This window comes from Muntiacus reevesi, chromosome 1 (assembly GCF_963930625.1).
Source record: "Muntiacus reevesi chromosome 1, mMunRee1.1, whole genome shotgun sequence".
NCBI lineage: Eukaryota > Metazoa > Chordata > Mammalia > Artiodactyla > Cervidae > Muntiacus > Muntiacus reevesi.
The window spans coordinates 53,011,857-53,031,787 of NC_089249.1; the positions used below are offsets into that span (position 1 = coordinate 53,011,857).

General features: G+C 53.9%; 2 protein-coding genes across 6 annotated transcripts; one reads left to right on the top strand and one right to left on the bottom strand.

The window, feature by feature from the left end:
* The first annotated feature begins 5,042 nt into the window (after positions 1-5,042).
* On the top strand, positions 5,043-12,852 carry CDC42EP1 (CDC42 effector protein 1). Of its 5 annotated transcripts, none has more exons than XM_065943519.1 (3): positions 5,043-5,175; positions 9,535-10,298; positions 11,634-12,852. In XM_065943519.1, exons 2-3 carry the CDS (start codon positions 9,836-9,838, stop codon positions 12,254-12,256), a joined length of 1,086 nt encoding a protein of 361 aa, XP_065799591.1. In that variant the 5' UTR covers positions 5,043-5,175; positions 9,535-9,835; the 3' UTR covers positions 12,257-12,852. The 5 variants fall into 5 exon arrangements, with proteins under 5 accessions (XP_065799591.1, XP_065799572.1, XP_065799600.1 ...); XM_065943500.1 differs by having other exon boundaries at positions 5,059-5,212; XM_065943528.1 differs by lacking the exon at positions 5,043-5,175 and adding an exon at positions 5,242-5,432.
* Positions 12,853-13,315: 463 nt separating this feature from the next.
* On the bottom strand, positions 13,316-19,729 carry LGALS2 (galectin 2). The gene is made up of 4 exons (XM_065923700.1): positions 19,652-19,729; positions 15,300-15,382; positions 13,763-13,922; positions 13,316-13,594 (listed from the first exon to the last, which is right to left on the bottom strand). The coding sequence occupies exons 1-4, from the start codon at positions 19,655-19,657 to the stop codon at positions 13,451-13,453; spliced, it is 393 nt and encodes a 130-aa protein (XP_065779772.1). The 5' UTR covers positions 19,658-19,729; the 3' UTR covers positions 13,316-13,450.
* Between the last annotated feature and the right edge of the window lie 202 nt (positions 19,730-19,931).

The window sequence follows — 19,931 nt, forward strand, 5'->3', positions numbered from 1 at the left end:
AAAGGGGGAGGCAACCCTGTTAGCTGTGCCCTGCCCCCTCCACTCCAGCGCCAAAGAGATCTCCCTGCCCAGAGACTGCCTCCTTCCCATAAGCCCCGTGCCTCGGCCCACCCAGCCTGCAGGGTGAACTGGGGGAGCAGCTGAGCTCTGAGATTACAGTCCAAGGGGCCTGGTTCCTCAGGACAGGGGAGGAGAGCGGGGCCTCCTGAACTCCAGGCAGCCAGTCCCACCTAGCCGCTCCCGGTCCCCAGCTGGGAGGCATTTGTTCTGCATTCTGCACGGTGATTACAGCTCTGCCAGGGTTAACCCCTGCGCTCCTGGGCACAGTCCCTTGACAAGGGAGAGAAGGCGACCACAGGAAATTGGGAGAGGAGAAAACCATGGGAAATGGGGACTGCCCATCCCTGCATCTTTCACAAGGATGCCCAGACTCCTCCCTTTCTCCCATTTCCAGAAAGAAAAACTGAGTTGGATCCTTCAGGAGTGGAGCCAGGAACAGGAATGCAGCCTACATAGAGAAGTACTTCTATCTGGAGGGAGGCTTAGAATGAGGGGAGAGCGCCTCTGGCCTCAGTTTACCTATCTGTAAAATGAGTTGCAGAATTTCTGACTCATAGAATGCCTTACAATAAGCTAGCAGAGACAAAGTGAGTGGCACAAAGTAGGAAGTTTGCTGAGTCGTGTCCGACTCTTTGTGACCCCATGGACTGCAGCACGCCAGGCTTGCCTGTCTTTCACTGTCTCCCAGTTTGCTCAAATTCATGTGCATTGAGTTGGTGATGCCATCCAACCATCTCATCCTCTGCTGCCCTCTTCTCCTTTTGCCTTCAGTCTTCCCCAGCATCAGGGTCTTTTCTAATGAGTCGGCTCTTCACATCAAGTGGTCAAAGTAATGGAGATTCAACTTCAGCATCAGTACTTCCGATGAATATTCAGGGTCAATTTCTTTTAGGATTGACTGGTTTGATCTCCTTGCAGTCCAAGGGACTCTTGAGAGTCTTCTCCAGCACCACAATTCAAAAGTGTCAGTTTTTCTGTGTTCAGCCTTCTTTATGGTCCAACTCTCACATCCATACATAACGACTGGAAAAGCCAAAGCTTTGACTATACAGACCTTTGTCGGCGAAGTGACGTCTCTGCTTTTTAATACGCTGTCTAGGTTTGTCATAGCTTTTCTTCCAAGGAGCAAGTGTCTTTTAATTTCAAGGCTGCAGTCACTATAAGCAGTGATTTTGGAGCCCGAGAAAACAAAATCCGTCACTGCTTCCTCTTTGTCCCTTCTATTTGTCATGAAGTGATGGGACCTGATGCCATGATCTTAGTTTTTTTAATTCATTGAAGGCCTCTGACATCACACCAAACTGCTTCCTTTGCCAGATGCTCTGGGCAATCTTCTGACTAGGGTGATGTGTAATTTATTGTCTAACCAGGTCATCTTTGAGAATGAAAGGATGTCTTATTAATAATTATGCTGGGTCAACCTGCCTGACTTCAGGCTCTACTACAAAGCCACAGTCATCAAGACAGTATGGTACTGGCACAAAGACAGAAATATAGATCAATGGAACAGAATAGAAAGCCCAGAGATAAATCCACGAACCTATGGACACCTTATCTTCGACAAAGGAGGCAAGGATATACAATGGAAAAAAGACAACTTCTTTAACAAGTGGTGCTGGGAAAACTGGTCAACCACTTGTAAAAGAATGAAACTAGAACACTTTCTAACACCATACACAAAAATAAACTCAAAATGGATTAAATATCTAAATGTAAGACCAGAAACTATAAAACTCCTAGAGGAGAACATAGGCAAAACCCTCTCCGACATAAATCACAGCAGGATCCTCTATGACCCACCTCCCAGAATATTGGAAATAAAAGCAAAAATAAACAAATGGGACCTAATGAAACTTAAAAGCTTTTGCACAACAAAGGAAACTATAAGCAAGATGAAAAGACAGCCCTCAGATTGGGAGAAAATAATAGCAAACGAAGCAACAGACAAAGGACTAAACTCGAAAATATACAAGCAACTCCTGCAGCTCAATTCCAGAAAAATAAATGACCCAATCAAAAAATGGGCCAAAGAACTAAACAGACATTTCTCCAAAGAAGACATACAGATGGCTAACAAACACATGAAAAGATGCTCAACATCACTCATCATCAGAGAAATGCAAATCAAAACCACAATGAGGTACCATTACACGCCAGTCAGGATGGCTGCTATCCAAAAGTCTACAAGCAATAAATGCTGGAGAGGGTGTGGAGAAAAGGGAACCCTCTTACACTGTTGGTGGGAATGCAAACTAGTACAGCCGCTATGGAGAACAGCGTGGAGATTTCTTAAAAAACTGGAAATAGAACTGCCATATGACGCAGCAATCCCACTTCTGGGCATACACACCGAGGAAACCAGATCTGAAAGAGACACGTGCACCCCAATGTTCATCGCAGCACTGTTTATAATAGCCAGGACATGGAAGCAACCTAGATGCCCATCAGCAGATGAATGGATAAGGAAGCTGTGGTACATATACACCATGGAATATTACTCAGCCATTAAAAAGAATTCATTTGAATCAGTTCTAATGAGATGGATGAAACTGGAGCCTATTATACAGAGTGAAGTAAGCCAGAAAGATAAAGAACATTACAGTATACTAACACATATATATGGAATTTAGAAAGATGGTAACGATAACCCTATATGCAAAACAGAAAAAGAGACACAGAAGTACAGAACAGGCTTTTGGACTCTGTGGGAGAAGGCGAGGGTGGGATATTTTGAGAGAACAGCATCGAAACATGTATATTATCTATAGTGAAACAGATCACCAGCCCAGGTTGGATGCATGAGACAAGTGCTCGGGCCTGGTGCACTGGGAAGACCCAGAGGGATGGGGTGGGGAGGGAGGTGGGAGGGGGGATCAGGATGGGGAACACATGTAACTCCATGGCTGATTCATGTCAATGTATGACAAAACCCACTACAATATTGTAAAGTAATTAACCTCCAACTAATAAAAATAAATGAAAAAAAATTTTTTTTAATTACAGTAAAAAAAAATATTGCTGGGATATTGGGCATCATGTGGGACTCTCCTGGAAAAACCAGGACATATGGACAACTTGCCACAGCTGGAGGCTTTGGGAAAGTCATTTTGCTTCTGTGCAAAATGGACATGATGGCAGTATTGTCCCTACAGGGATCTCACATGGATTCAATGATGAGCAGGTGAGGGGCGACAGGGCCTGGTTATTGTTCTGATGTTGTTGTTTAGTTGCTAAATCATGTCTGACTTTCAGTCCTACCGTTACCTCAGCAAGCACTGGAATTCTCTAAACCTCAGTTTCCCCATCTGTCCTGCTGGGGAAATAACCTCCTCCCTTGGTGACTAGCATGCACATTCTGGGAGCCCAGGTGGCACCAGAGGTAAAGAATCTACCTACCAAGGCAGGGGGCTTCCCTTGTGGCTCAGCTGGTAAAGAATTTGCCTGCAATGAGGGAGATCTGGGTTCGATCCCTGGGTTGGGAAGATCCCCTGGAGAAGGGAAAGGCTACCCACTCCAGTATTATGGCCTGGAGAATTCCATGGACTGTATAGTCCATGGGGTCGCAAAGAGTCGGACATGACTGAGCGACTTTCACTTTCACTTCACTTTCACCAAGGCAGGAGGCATAAGAGACTCCATCCCTGGGTTGGGAAGATCCCCTGGAGAAGGACATAGCAACCATTCCCGTATTCTTGCCTGGAGAATCCCATGGACAGAGGAGCCTGGTGGACTACCGTCATGGGGTCCAAAGAGTCAGACACGACTGAAGCGACTGAGCACGCACATGAAGGAGGTGCAGCCAAAAACCTCTTTCCGTGTGTGTACATACGGCCCCTCCTCCTCCAGCCACACCTGCCTCCTGCGTGCGGATCCTTAGTTCTAAGCCTTTGCTTGTTCTGTCTCTTGCCGGATGTGTGTGCATTCCCACTGCCCTTCCCTCTGCCTGCGTGTCCTTTGCAGCTTAACTCAGGAATCACCTCTTCCAGGACACCTTGCTGAGCCCCGACCCTCTCCTGCAGACTCTGTTATGGGGCTGTGTGCAAGGACAGCCCCCAGATCTTCCTGCTCAGGAAGCTCACAGTCCAAGAGCAACATTGTTCCTGTTGTTTGGTCTCTAAGTTGTGTCCAACTTTGAAACAGCATAAGCTGGGGATCAGAGGTCCATCTTCCCTCCTTGAGGACAGCGCAGAGTCCTGTGCGTGGCTGATTCCCTGACCCTCATGGGTGGAGTTGGGGTGCTCAATGAAGCTTCAGGAACCCACCCATCTGAGATGTGACCTCATGTAATTAATTGTTCAGCAAGTCTGTTAGGTGCTGACACAGCAGAGAACACTTAGCCACATTAACAGCTTATGCCTGCTGTTATTATCCCATTTTACAGATGGGAAAACCAAGCAGTGACCAGCAATGGATAGGAAACCAGGCTGTTGGGTTCCAGGGTCCACAGCCTTGGCCACAACACCACACCACTCTACCAGTGGCCTGGCCCCAGTGTGGCTCATGTCTGTGTTCTGGTAACCGCGGGGTTGGGGTGAAGGAGCTGTACTGGAGCAAAAAGGAAAGCGGGTTAGGAGCAAGGGAGTGGGTATCACAGCTTGTAGAACTTAAGGTTTAAGCAGGAGTCAGGCATACAGGGCCTTGGAGATCTGGCTTCCAGGTTCCCCAGACTCCCACAAGAAGTGGCTGGAGAGCCCAGCAAGCGAAGTTGTCAGGTCAGGCACCCCAAGGCCCTGCGAGGAGACGGTGGAAGAGGGTTTGGGAGCTGGGGACCCGAGTCACCTCGCCCGGGCAACCTGCACGTTCCCGGTTCCCCCTGCCCAGGGCAGCCTACCAGAGCCTGACCTGGCGCCCCCTCCAGCTTTCGCAGTCGCCGCTCGGGGCGGCCCGATCGGTGCCCGGGACAGGGGGCCCCGCCCCGCCCGCGGCCGGGAGGAGAGAGGCGGGAGGAGGGAGCGCGCCCACACCCCGCCCCCGCCCCCGGAGCCAGCCCGCGGAGCCCGCGGCCAGGGCGGCGCAGACCGGCCCAGCCACTCGCCAGGGCTGCGCGCGGGGACGCGCTGCCGCCGCCGCCGCGTCCGCCCTTCACCCCCGGCTCTCGGGGCGCGCGGAGAGAAGGTAACCGCGAGCTGGCCCGCTGGTCGTCGAGCCCAGGGTGAGCGTGGACGCGGGCAGGGGGATCGCGGCGCCAAAAGGTCTTGGCACCCCCTAGGTTTTTGGGACCGGGGCGGGGGAGGGGGCCAGCCTACCAAAGTCGCCCCGGGTGCCAAGGGACAGGCCGGGAGCGCCGGCCGCGGGAGCGGCGCGGGGACGCTCCAAGTTTTCGGTGGTTTCGCTCTGGTCCCGGCGAGTAAAGGGCGGCAGAGAATTGGAAGGTAAAGCGGGTTGCGGGAGGAGGGGGCGAGCCGAGGGCCGTCTACGCTCCTTCCTGCCCTGGGAAAGGAAGGGAAGGAACGGGGAGGGGGTCATGTGTCGGAATGTCGGGCCCCTTGGCGAGGCCGACGGGGAGAGCGGGAAGTGGTGGGGACCGCTGGGGAGATGGTCCAGGCACCCTGCCCCCTCCCCAACCGCCGCATTCCAGGCCGGAGCGGCGGGTGAGGTCATCCCGTCCGGTTCCCCTCGGGCCAAGGCAGCCGGCTGCCCCCTTCCCCGCGGAGCGACGACCCTCCAGCATTCTAACCCCGTGCCTCCCAGAGGGAATGTTTTCTGGCCAAAATCTTTCCGGGACTTCCCATCCCGACCGCCCTCGAGGCTGTTCTGTTCTCGCCAAGCCATCTGAGACCCACGAAGTTTGAAGCGCATTTTCTGGATCGGGAAACTGAGGCTCAGAGTGGCGAAAGGGCTGGCCCGCGGAGGCCACAGCTGCGCAACACGCGGCGCAGGGTCTGGAACCGAGGATTTGGGGAGACCCTGACCTTAGGCCAATCAGCCTCGGCGTCAAAGGCTGATTCGGCTCTAACTTGGGGTCTGTGGTGCTCCCACCTACTGTCCCCCTGGACGGCCTGAGAACAGGGTCCCCGCTGCCGCTGTAGACAACGTGCTATCCTTTTTCTCGCCTCCGCTTCTGCCTCTTGAAGCAGCTGGACTTTGAGGAGCATGAAGCAGCCCCCAGGGAGTTAACCCCTTATTCGGGGAGGCTAGAACAGCCCTAACGGAGACAGGGTCCCTCTGTCCAGCGGTAAGGATGGTGTTACTACCCAGCTGGACACTTGCCGGAGGGGTGCTGTGAGCAGGGGAGTGGCTTCCAGGATGAGAGGTGGTGCCCCCTAGGGGCCTGCGGGTGACTCCCAGGTGAGCCCTAGGGTGTCGCCACCCCCACCCCTGCCTCACCCTTGCCTCTGCCCCCTCCCCCAAGGCCATCAGACAGCCCTTGGCCTCCTCCAACCGCATGCACTTCCACAGCGGCCCCTGTCGGCCTCTCCTAACCGCGAGGTCCCTACTTCCGGCCCCAAACCTTTTCTTTGTGGTCACCACTGCTATTGAGTAAACTCCTACCCAAGTACCCAGGCCTGGCTATCTGTTGGCTAAACTGAATCTGCAGGGCTGGGTCTCCTGCCTCCCTGGCCTGCCCTTCTGAGCTCAGCAGCTGGGCATCTGCTCGGCACTCCTGGAGCCTTCACCCACTCTCCTGGCATTTACTGTTGAGGTTGGTAGACTCCTGACTTCCCCAATGGCTCAGCAGGTAAAGAATGCACCAGCAATGCAGGAGACCCAGGAGATGCAGGTTTGATCCCTAAGTCGGGAAGAGCCCCTGGAGGAGGAAATGACAACTTACTCCATTTTTCTTCCCTGGAAAATCCCATGGACCAAGGAGTCTGGTGGGCTGCAGTCCATGGGGCCACAAAGAGTCAGACAAGACTGAGCAACTAACAACAGTAGAATCCTGGGGAGGTTCCTGGCCACGCCTCTCTTTTTGCTCTCCAACCTGGGGCAAGTCAGTTTCCTTTCCATGTCTCATTTTTTCCGTCTGTAAAATGGGTGTTTGTGAGCATTAGCAGGTAGTATTCCTGGCTTGGTGAGCAAAGAGAGGCCACGTACCTGGACAGCCAGAGCCCTGCTTGCTCCGGGGCCAGGTGGGGCACACCTACCCACCAGTGATACCCGATGATCAGCTTTAAGGGCCAAATAGGCTCCATCGAGGTTGGAGCCTCTCCTGTCTCTCCAAAATGAGAGACATTATTAGTGTAAGAATGTTGGCTTTGAACCCAGCCCTGCTTCAGGATCCAAGGGTTTAATTACAGCGCCTTCCACTCTTAAAACTCTCCTGGGAGAGGACCAGCCTTGTTTTGCACGTGGGAGAACAGGTCCCCAGTAGCAGTGCCCTGTCCTTGGCTGCAAAGCGCCACGGATGTCCCTACAGCAGTGGGCAGGGTGGAGAGCTTCTGGAGGTGCCCAGAGGCATTTGAGACATGGGCTTATCACAAGACTCGGGCAGAAGCTGGTGTCTCAAGTCAAAGTGGCCCCAGGGGTGGGGTGGGGACCAGGACCCCTTTTGCTGAGAAAGGAGGGGCTGGGGAGAAGTAGGTGTGGCCACATGATGGACATAGTGACCTTTCCTCATGACATTTCAGAATGACACCCCCCCCAGTTCCCTCCCCTCTGTCCCCAGATTCAGTCCTCAGCAGAGCAAGGAAGTGGCCTATGCGAGGTACCTGCCATGTGACCCTGGCCAAGTTCCTTCTCTCCAAGCCTTGGCTCGTCCTGGTCCTGTAAAATGGGCTAACCCTCCAGCTTCAGGGCTGTTGGAGAATCAGATGACATCATGCAGTGGCTGGCCAACTGCAGAGCGCTTCATTACTTCAGCAAACATTCCACAAGGACGTCTTGGTGCTGGGGGTGCCAGGGAAAAGAATGATTCAGATACCCCCCCACCCCTGGGGGGGGGAGGAGTCAGGGTTGGAGGAGGATCCTATGGTGGGAAGGAAAGAGAATGCAGTCAGAAAACAAAGCAAGCTTTGTCTTCTTGCCTCCTTTGTTTTTATCTTGTTATTTAACCTATTTTGAATTTCAAATAACATTTGAAGGGCAGTATTGAGATTTTTATGCTTGGAGGTGGCAGCAATTTTTTTTTTTTTTAAAGTTGATGCTCAGATCTAGGTGTTAAGAATCATTATCAACTTTTATCAGCTCGGGTCCCAGGTCTGAGGAGGTAAATGACTTGCCCAAGGACACACTGTGAGGCCACTAAATCCTCTACCTGCCCTCACTCAGATGGTGGCAAGGTATGAAGGTATGAAGGTATCACAGAGAACTACTGGTACTGATTGGGCGCTTGGCCGTGTGCAGAGCCCAAGTTGAGCGCTGGAGGGAGGGAGGCAGGAAAATCCAGGCCCCACCCTTAGAGTGTGTTGCGATCTGGAGAGACAAGACCAGGCTGCACGGGCCACTAAAAGCCAAGTGAGTCAGAGGCTCTGAAATGACATCTCTACTCGTTCTAAGACCTATGGGACCATAGGTTCTTAGGTGTCCTCCACTGTATACTCCTAGGGTAGTAGAAGGGGTGGTGTCAAACCAAAGGAAGCTTAGAGAAGATTGGGATGGAGAGGAGGGTGGGGGAGAGATCAGGACAGCAGGGAGTAGGCAAAGAACAGCTTTCGGCTCCAGCCGAGCTTTTTCCAAAACTTGTTCCCTGGTAACAAGTCCTTGACATCAATTTGAAAAAAATATAATGTTCTTCCTGCGGGCCTTCTCAGAGCCTTGAATGTGCTCAGACATGTAATAAGCAGCTGGAAAAACCACTTTTGACCACAGGATCCTTTTTCCAGGAAGCATTCAGAAAGCGAAGCATTCTGCTGGTTACACAGCAGTTCATAAAGCCTTCGCCTGTCACCTCCTAGCCTCTCTGAGGGGACGACAGTTTAACCCACCAAGAAGGGAAGTGATTTAACTCCACCCGCCAGCAGGAGGCAGTGTAGGTCGGGGCTCAAGGGCTCTGGGGTTGGAGGCTCTGCTTCACCATTGCCTACTGTGTAGCCTCAGGCAAATCCCTTCATTTCTTTGGGCTTCAGTGTCTCTTCTCAAGGCTATAGTGCCTCCCTCGAGGTTTAATGAGTGATGAATATAAGCCATTGACACTCAATAGGTGCTTCATCAATGGGGACCATATAATGACCATTCATAGGTTTTAACCAGTATACAGTTGAAGAAGCGTACAGCTCCATGAATTTTTTGTGCCCCCTCCCAGTCTATATCTGTTCAAAGGCAATCACAATTCTGATTTCTATCACTGTTGTTTTGTTTTGTTGGTGTTAGTTGCTAAGTCCTGTCCGACCCCATGGACTGTACCCTACCAGGCTCTTCTGTCCATGGGATTTTGTTTCACCTGCTCTTAAATGTCCTGGATATGGAATCATGCCCTGTGCCCTTCTCTGTGGGTGTGTTCAGCATTTTCTCCATTATCCTCATTATGTATTCTCTTTAGCTGTTATTACTTGGACCAAGATGCCCCCAGGCCCTCCACTACCTTCTTTCTCTTAGGTCTCCACTCCTGGGCAGGAGAAGGACTGTCCACGTCTGAGGCACATTTGGTGCCATCTACGTCCTTGGTCAGAACATCTGCAGCTCCTTCCACGGGACTGGGAGCCAGGCCTCGGGGCAGACAAGCCATGGACCCCCCACAGCCTCAGCATGTGAGGGCAGCACCTTAGCACAGAGGGCAGCCTCTGTCCACCCTCTCCCACCAAGAAGGAGGGAGCTGAGAAGTGGACCCTTCACCTAGCCCAGCGCCCTCCCCAGGCCCCAGTGGGCATGTACCAGCAGCTGTGAACAGCCAGAGCCGATGCCGGGCCCCCAGGGGGCCGGAGGAGCCCCGGCCATGAACCTGGGCAAGCTCTCACCCGTGGGCTGGGTGTCCAGCTCGCAGGGGAAGAAGCGGCTGACCGCAGACATGATCAGCCCCCCACTCGGGGATTTCCGCCACACCATGCATGTGGGCCGCGGCGGGGACGTCTTCGGTGACACCTCCTTCCTCAGCAACCATGGTGGCGGCTCAGGGAGCACCCACCGCTCGCCCCGGGGCTTCCTGGCCAAGAAGCTGCAGCTGGTGCGGAGGGTGGGGGCCCCGCCCCGGAGGATGGCTTCTCCGCCCGCACCCTCGCCTGCTCCACCGGCCATCTCCCCCATCATCAAGAATGCCATCTCCCTGCCTCAGCTCAACCAGGCGGCCTATGACAGCCTCGTGGTGGGCAAGCTCAGCTTTGACCGCAGCCCTGGCAGCTCCACGGACGGCCACTCTGCTTACGGTGAGGGCCTGGGCTGTCTGCTCATTTTTCACGGGCTGAGGTGCAGCGGGTTTGATGGTTCAGCCAACCCTCCAAGTGAGCTCTTTTCCCAGCAGTAGTTTGGTCTCCATGCAAGTCAGACTCAAACCCCAGATCTTGGATGGCGAGGGCGGGTCACAGGGCAGGAACCAGTTCACTCCCCAAAACACTGAGGTTGAGAGATGAGGAGGTGGGGTTTGAATTCTGCCTTGCCCCTAAGCTGCCTCCCCTTCTCTGGACCCTCGGCTAAGCCAGCCTACCACCCTCCTACCCCTCTCCCTTGCCTGCTTCAATGGAAGCAGCTCCCTTGTGTTAGAACAGTACAGTGGAGAGGTGGAGAGCCAGAGCCCTGGATTCAAATCCTGGTTCTGCCTGATTCTCAGTGAGCAAATTGACTTCTGTGAAGTCAAGTCCTGGCCTATATAATGAGCCCTTAAGGTCACTGCTAAGATTGCGTGAAATGATAACACATATTCGATTGTGGCCTAGAATCTCGCACACAGTAGGTGCTCAGGACACGGGAGCTGTTGCTCTGTTGTTATTTGAACAGAGGTTCCTATAACTTGACAAATTTGGAAAACCACTCAGGTGGACAGAAGCCAGAGGCCCTTCCTGCCAGCGTGGGGAGGGGTGGGTGTCACCTGGGCACCTCCTGGACAGCTCACTTGAGAACTGGGGCCCCTGCTGCCGCCTGGTGACCATTCCCTGCCCTGCAGCTTTGCCCAGCCCCCTCTGGTGCTCCCTGTCCAGGGGTGATGCTCAGAATCCCACTTATGGCTGGTTCGCGGTCCCACTGCTGTATCCTAGGCCTGGAAGTCCTGGAGCCAAGGTCAGGGACAGAGGGCGTTTAGAGGGCATTTGCCTGTCCTTTGGGTCTTGATTTCTATGTCGTCAAACCGGCTGCTGGTTCTATCCTGTGCCCACAAGCCAGTGCATGCGCTGTGGGTTCATGGCAGGGGACCAGGGGTCATTCAAGTTCAGTGTTGGGCCTGAGAGTCAGGAGGTTTGAGCTCCAGGCTCAGCTCCAGCCCTTCAGACTTTGTGGCCCTGGGCGAGCCTTTTCCCTCGTCCCAAACTGAGCCTCACTTTCTTCATCTGCAAAATGGGATGAGGATTATGTCAATTTCCAGTGTTGACAGGAAGATTACACAAGAGAGTATGGGGTTCACTGTATTGGAAAGATGGAGGAAGCTGCAGTCAGATCGGGGGGTGGCTTGCTAAAGGCCATATAGCAAGCAGGTGTTGGTCCTGGCTCTGTCTTCCGCAATTCCTGGTTAGAGCCCCCAGCTCTGACCCTGGTCCCTGTTTCTCTTCTAGGAGTGGACTCCGGGTTCTGCACCATCTCCCGCCTGCCTCGCCCAGAAAAGCCTCGTGACCGAGACCGTGATAGCTCCTTCCCCGCTGAGCCTGAACTTCGACGCTCTGACTCCCTCCTGTCCTTCCGCCTGGACCTCGACCTTGGGCCCTCCCTCCTCACTGAGCTCCTGGGGGCCATGAGCCTCTCAGAAGGCTCTGCAGCGGAGACCCCAGCCCCGGCTCCTGCTGCAAGTCCCCCAGCCTCTGTTGCAACCCCCCCGGCCCCTGCCTCAAGCCCCTCACCTCGTGGACGCTGCCCCAATGGGGTAACCACCAGGTTGGGCCCAGTGGCCGAGGCAAGGGCCTGCGCGGTGGGAGAGGGCCCCCGTGTGCCTGCTGGTGAGGGCCCCGGCAGGCACTGGGGAGCTGTCTCGGGTGGCAGCCAAAGCCGCCGCCACTACACTGAGGTGGATGCTCGGGGCGAGGGGGTGGGGGCGTTGTCCCAGGTTCGGGCCTCCTGGGGAAGCCTGGACGAAGAGTGGGGGGCGTCCCAGGCAGGCAGCAGGACCCCCGTGCCCAGCACAGTGCAGGCCAACACCTTTGAGTTTGCTGATGCTGAGGAAGACGACGAGGTCAAGGTGTGATTGGCTGGGCACGGGCTGAGAACCCTGGCCAGCCTCCGGGCACCGCCTGCGAGGAGCCCAGGTGCAGCCCCAGCCCCTGGCGGCTGGGTCTTGCCAACAACAGACCCCTCCACACCTCTGCTGGACAGACATGGGAGGGAGGCCAGGGGAGACCAGGCTTGTTCTGGGACCTGGGTGTTCCCCTGGGCCCTGCTCGGCCACTCCGCCTCCCTCCACTGCCACACCGGACCTCCGGACCCAGTAGCCATTCCCTGGGCCCACCTTCTGCCCCAGGCCCCCCACCCGCTGGAAGGCCCAGCCTCACAGTGCAGCCTTTGTGTTAGGAAAGCTGCCCTTGCTGGGTGGGGGTGGGGAGCCTGCCACATAGAGCCTTTGTCTCCTCTCCCAAAGGGACCCTCGGCCCCAGCTCATCCTGGAGTTGCCCCCAGCAGGGTCCCTCCTGCCTGAGAGCCCCCAAGGCTGCCTCCGCAACATTCCCACCACCAGCCCCATGTCCCAAAAGCCTCAGAAAAGTCAGGTGTGACCTCACTGGGAGGGGGGAGGGTCCCACCTTTCCGTGCACCCCAGACCTGCCTCTGGGTCCTGATTAAAAAGGCTTTTTTTGATAAAAGGTGTCCCGCGAGATGCTTGAGGACCTGAGATGACAGTGTCCACGCCACCTGCTCGAGTACCTTTAGCACTGAGTTTGGAAAGCCGAGGACTACCTCCCCCCGCCCCACCCAACCAGGGCCCCCAATGAGGGGAGGGACCGAGGCAGGGGGTAATGAGTAACCAGACTGGAATGAATAGCCCTGCGATAAGAAGCCCAGGTGGGAGCCCTTATCTGCAGTTCCGGGAACAGCCCCTGGCCCAGGTGCCTGGAACTGTAATCCCATAGAGCAACTTGGCACTTATCCTGGTGACAAAAGGGGACCAGCAGGCAGGACCAGTGGCTTAGAGGTGTTTGGAGCTCATCCCCCACTGGGTAGCCTCAGTTTCCTCGTCCATATCAAGGGGACGCTAGGAGCATCAAGATAGTGGAAAACACCACAGTTGGAAAGACTAAAAAGGTGGATTCTTTTGTTGGGGGATGAGGGCGGAGGATTAGGAAGAGCAGGTGGGTCACAAGGGTCACTGATTCCACATGACGAGACAGCTCTCAGTCAGGAATCTGCTTGCAGGGGTGGTGTCTTGCATTCTGGTGAGGTGCTACCCTCAGTCTAGCTTGAAGGAAGAGACGATGAAGTTCTGCACACCCAGGTAGCTCAGGTGGCTGTGGCCCAGCCTGTTGGGAAAGGTCAACTGGTGCCCATCTGGCAGCTTCACCTTGAATTCATTGTTCTCGAAGGTCACGATGAGCTGCGGTGGGAGGGAGGGCGTCAGGGAGGCAGGAGGCACCCTGGAAATGGGCCGGGGCCGTGCCCGGTGGCTCAAACAGTCCCAGCACGTGTCTAGGCCAGGGTGCCCCCACCAGCTGTGCTCCCCCCTTGAGATCTGTTTTCAGGCCCCTTTTCCCTTTGACCTCACCTTGACTTCTGACCCTGGGCTGAAGCACATGTGATTGTCCCGTTGCTCCGCCCCCCAGCTGTTGCCATCGCGTGAGTTGCAGACGATGGTGGATTCACCAAAGCGTGGGTTGAAATGCAGGTTCAGTTTATCTGTCCCCTGGCCCAAATTAATCACAAAGCTGCCAGAGAAAAAGTAAGAAGTAAGAATAAGGGGCCAGCCCTGGGTATAAAAGCTTGGGTGGTGGTGTCTTGACCATAAAGTTGGTAGAATAACCAAAGGTGGTGGTAATTGAGGTTTGTGCCTTAAAACAAGGGAGATAACAATTTGATCGGACCTGGTACTGGAGTATCACATTCCATTTAGAACACAGACCAAGGCTTCTGACAAGGAGTTAACTAATAGTGACATTTCAGGAGATGAAGGTGGCTATCCTTGGAAAAAACTGCTGATCTTAACTTTCTGAAGACCCATTAAGTTTGGCCAAAAATAGTTGTATGCCTGAGGTGGTGAGGTCCCTGTCATTAGAGGTATGCAATTAGGAGCTGTGTGATCTTTTAGAAAGATCACGACAGGGGGCCTTGGTTAGACCTTCATGCTCCCTGAGAGTGGGACTTTCTGAGTCATGGGGTGTCTCCATTGGGAGGACTCAGGCCAGAGGTATCCCACATTTCTGCAACCTTGAGGGACCCAAGTAGGAGAAAGAGGTGATTTTTCTCTTGGCTCCTACCCGGTGCTTCTGCCTGCCCCTCCGCAATCAAAACCTGATTGAGATCAGTTTCAAGAAATGCTGACCCTTGTCCTGCACACAGGACAGCCTAACGCTGACCTGTAACCCCCGAGGCGAGAAAGGTCTCCGATTCTGATGGAGAGGATGCACACCAGGCCACTAGGTGCCCCCTGGCGGGTGCCCCTGGTTTGGGGTGGTTTTGTAGCCGCTAAGTCTGACTTTTGCGACACCATGGACTGTAGCCGGCTAGGCTCCCTGGTCAAGAATACTGGAGTGGGTTGCCATTTCCTTCTTCAGGGGATCTTCCTGACCCAGGGATTGAACCCTGGTGTCCTGCATCGCAGGTGGATTCTTTTTTTTTTTTTTTGCTGGTGGATTCTTTACCAACTGAGCTATCCCTGGTTTAATACATGTGAAAGGCCAGTCCCTGGTCCTTCAGCAGTATCAAGAGGGTAGTGTCCCCGGGGGGTTGGGGCCTTCAGTAGAGGCATCTGACTCACGGAGGACTGGGCAATGCTTCAGGGATTTCTCACTTGCTGCCTGCGTGTCTGTTGGGGCCAAGGAATTGAGCACATGGCGTCCGATGTGACTCCTGCAGGTCCCCAAACCTGGCCTCAGATGTGAAAGCAGCGCAAATGGGGCCAGCAAGGGTGAGGGAGGGGTGTGAGAGGAGCGAGAATGTACAAGAGGCCCCCTGGCCAGAGGTCACTCTCATTGTCCCAACATTTCACAAGGCTGCCTCGCCTGCCCCCACCTTCCCAGCCTATGCCAGGTCTGTGGCCGGCCCCCTCTACCTGTCCTGCCCCACCTGCCCTTCCACTGGCTCACCCATTAGCACCGTCAGCGATCTTGCCCTTGATCTTCAGGCTTGCCCCCATCTTCATGTCCATGTTCACAATCTCAAATTTCCCCTGCGCCAACAGAGAAACATCCCACACAAATCAATCACATGTGTGCCACACGTGTGCCCCATGCTCTTCTGCTGGTAAAGCCCACTCGCCAGCATCCTCCCATCCCAACCTGGCCCCAGGTCCCCCTTTCCCTGTCCCCACATGAGGCCATGGAGCCAGGAAGCGAAAAAGTCAGAGCTCAGATCAAAGATTCCTGGAGCCCCCTCTTGCTGTTTTGCTTCACTCTCATTCACCCCAGCCTGAAGAATAGCTGGATCTGGAGACATAGGGCTCAGGGGAGGGAACCTCAGTTTGCCCATCTATAAAATGGATAGAGTAACCCATGCCAACCTCACTGTTCCCAAATGTGTTCAAGTGATGAGGCACAATGCCCTCAGCAAAATCCCACGAACAAGGGTATGTTATTTCTTGCACAAACTTGGGAGTCATTTTACTGACAGAAAATGACTGTATCAGGACTTCCCTAGTGGTCCAGTGGCTAAGACTCCACATTCCCAATGCAGGGTTCCCAGGTTCTATCCCTGGTCAGGGAATTAGTCCCACATGCTGCAACTAAGAGTTCGAAAGCCCCAGCTAAAAGATCCCATGTGCTGAAACTAAGATCCCGTGTGCCGCCATTAAGACGCATTGTAGACAAATCTTTTTTTAATTTTTTTTTAAAAGAAAATGGCTGTATGGCAGGCAAGTCTAGGCCCATCCCAAACAGAGAATCTATAAAATTCCATTAGTCACATGTCTGAACATGTCCATCAAAGTCCCTCTCCAAACCCCACACTCCTCATCTGTAAAACGGGCTGATTTGATTATTCATTCAAACCCAGTTGTCAAGCACCCTTGTGACAGATACTATCGGAGGCCCTGAGGTTAACAGCACCTTCTTCACCCTGGTTCGGAGGACGAGAGCTCCTGTTTGTGAAGCCCCTCAAATAGGACTTGGCACAGACTAAAAGTAAATCGAGGGGCTGTGGTCATTAGGCTTACTTATCGCTACTATGGTATTCTTCTGCTTCCTATTTTCCCATAGGACCTGGGCAGCGCCTGTATTTCTATACTCTGGTTAGAAGGGAGGCTCTCGAAGCTGGGTTTTCAAACCTCATGATCCAACCCTGAGAAAATGTCTAGTTATCCATGATTGGAGGGTGTGAGGCTGGGCTAGACAGGATTTGGCAGCCACAAAAGACTTAGAACACTTACTGGGGAAATACATTTATATTATAGGATTTCTGTTCACTGATTTTTTTTTTTTCTTTTTTTTTCTTTTTTTTTCTGGAGGGAGCTCACTTGGGAACCCTTGAAGCAACTTGTGGGACTGGAGTGCTTTGCTGAAAGTCAAGGGCAGTGTCTGTGGAGGGTAGATTAGGACTCCCCTGCTGGCAGCTGCCTCCTTTCCTCCAAGAGGGAAAACAGTCTTCGGGTTCCTACACTGGTGTCGGGTTGCACAGTTCTCTTGGTGGTGGTGGTTTAGTCGCTAAGTCGTGTCTGACTCTTGTGACCCCATGGACTGTAGCCTGCCGTGCTCCTCTGTCCATGGGATTCTCCAGGCAGGAATACTGGAGTGGGTTGCCATTTCCTTCTCCAGGGGATCCTCCTGACCCAGGGATCAAACCCGGGTCTCTTGCATCTCCTGGATTACAGGTGGATTCTTTACTGACTGAGACACCAGAGAAGCCTTCTCCTGGAGTCAGTACATTTTAAAAGGAGGCCTGGGGACATCCCTGGTCGTCCAGGGATGACTCTGGTCAGGTTGTCCAGGTTAAGACTCTGTGCTTCCATGCAGTGGCACATTGTCCATCCCTGGTCAGGGAGCTAAAATCCTGCCTGCCACAGGCCATGGCCAAAACTAAAATAAATAAAAGGAAGGCCTGAAAGAGGCCTTGCCAAGTCCAGGAGGGTGGATCATCATGGCACATCGGACCCCACGATGCTTCAGAGCAGGGTTTTCCAGGTTCGGCGCCCTGACCTTTCCAACTGGATTGTTCTTTATTGTGGGGTTGTCCTGTGTGCGTAGGAGGTAGAGCCGCAGGCTGGGTCTCTAACCACCGGATGCCAGGAGCACCCTCCCCCCAAGTGGTGACAACCAAAAATGTCTCCAGATGTCCTCTGCGTGTTAGTCACTCACTCCTGTCTGACTCTTTGCAATCCCATGGACTGTAGCCCACTTGGCTCCTCTGTCCATGGGGTTCTCCAGGCAAGAATACTGGAGTGGGCTGCCATTTCCTCTTCCAGGGGATCTCAACCCAGGGATCAAACCCAGGTCTACCGGCATGACAGGCAGATTCTTTACTGTCTGACCCACCAGGGAACCCCAGATGTCCGCGGGGTAAGAGGAATTTCACTGCTTTTGAGAAAGTGGCACTCAGAGGCCTAACCCCTCAGATGGATGCTTAATGTAACACGTGGATCACCAGCCAAACTGGGTTAAAATCCTCCTTCAGCCTCTCCCAGAAGGACAGACAGCAGTCCCCCTAGGAGAGGTTATTCCGTCCCTCCCAGAGGAGCGTGGGTGTCCTGCCAACAAGCAGCCCTTCACGGTGTGTGCACTGCAGCACGCAGAGTCCCCACCAGACGTCACGAGGGGTCTCCGCTCTCCTCCCTGGGATGGTCAGGGTGAGACTGGGATGGGGAGAAGCACCCTCGCCACCCCACCCCCCAAAGCTCCTGGAGGCTGCCTGGTTCAAACAGAAGAATCTGAGGCCCTAGGGCTATGGCAGGGCAGGGGCGAGACGAAGGCCAGGTGTGGGGTCCATCTGGGCAAACAGGGATGCCCGTGGGAGGGGGTGGGCCTAGTGATCTGTCCCCCCTCCATAAAGTCTGGGGCGCAAAGTCTGCGGAGGCAAAGCTGGGGTGGAGGCAGGTGTCAGTGCTCAGGTGACTAACCGAGTTAGTAGGAGCCAACTGTGCCCTTTTCTGGACCTCGGTTCCCCCATTTTTTCTTTTCTTTTTTTTTTTTAATATTTTGGCCTCACCCGGTGGCATGTAGGATCTTAGTTCCCTGACCAGGGTTTGAACCTGTGCCCCCTGCATTGGCAGCGCAGAGTCTTAACCCCTGGTCCACCAGGGAGGGTCTCTGAAGAAAGAGGAAAGTGGAGGGGTGAGGCGAGCAGGGGAAGGAGAATGTGGGGAAAGTATTTGGGCACAAAGGCCCTCCCTGAGAGGCAGAGGGTGGGGAGGACACCACGCCATCCACACACCTGGACCCTCTGGTCACATCCACGCCCACATCCCACCTGTGCTGACTCTCCCAGAAAAGCATGCCCACCTGGAGCCTGTGAATGGGACCTATTTGGAAATAGGACCAAATTGAGATGAGGTCGTAGTGGTTTAGGGTGGGCCCCAAACCCCATATGACTGACATCCTTAGAAGAAGAGGAAATTTGGACCCAGAAACACAGACATGCAGAGAAGCCGTGTGAAGAGAGAGGCAGGGGTTGGAGGGAGACAGCTGCAAGCCCAGGAATACCACAGATTGCCAGCAGTGAATAGAAGCTGGAAAGGACAAGAAAGAACCCTCCCCTAGAGCCTGCAGAGAGAGCAAGTTCCCACCAACACCTGGATTTCAGACCTCAAGCCTCCAAAACTGAGAGAATAAATTTGTTACGGCAGCCCCAGGAAAGCAACCCTCCGGCCTCAGAAGATGCCGTCTGTGACCCAGTTCTCCAAATACAGGAGACTGAGGCTCAGAGAGGAGCAGCGATTTCTCCAAGAACACAGCAGGCTACAGCAGAGCAGACTTTGGAATCAGAGAATCGGGGAGAGACCTTGAAGAAGATCCACTTGACGCCCCTGCAATTTACAGATTTTGATCTGGGGAAAGTTAACCTTCCAGTCTCAACTTCATCTTTTAAAGCTCAGTAGGTGTTAATAGTTATCATTGTTGTCGTGATTAATATTATTGATAAGAGGGAATTCCCTGGCTGTCCAGAGGTTAGGACTCCTGTGCTTCCACTGCAGTGAGCCCAGGTTTGGTCCCTGGTTGGGGAAATAAGATCCCCAACTGAGAGAGATAGGCAAAAAATAGATAAATAAATTACTAATGAGAAACCCAGGCTGGAGGGGGAAAGAGACAGACTCAGAATGGTAGTGGAGGGAAAAGAGAACCTCGATGCTAAAGGACAGTGGAGGTGATCTGTCCAACTTCCTCCCTACGCAGATAAGGAAACCGAGGCTGGAGGGGCAGCGATGCTTTTTCTCCAACATCCACCCCACCCCCACTCAGGTAAAGATTTGGAGTGATGGAGGAGGAGGGCAGTGGGGAGCCGGTGTTCTCACCGACATGGTAGCAGCTCCGGACAGCAACTCTGGACAGCTCCTGGAGGTCTGGGCTCAGGGTCTCACCTTGCAGTCCAGCTTATATCCTAGAATATTACACATTAACTCCCCTCAGGCCATAAATGAGGACTTTGGTCCTTCCTGCCAGGATGTTTCTCTACCCGCATCTCCTGGTACCCAGAAGAAACAGGCAGAAGGCTCATCACCCCAACCCAGCCTGCCCAGCCCAGAGCATCCTCCTGGCCTCTCTCCAGCTCAGCCTCCCTCCTCCTTCCTGAAC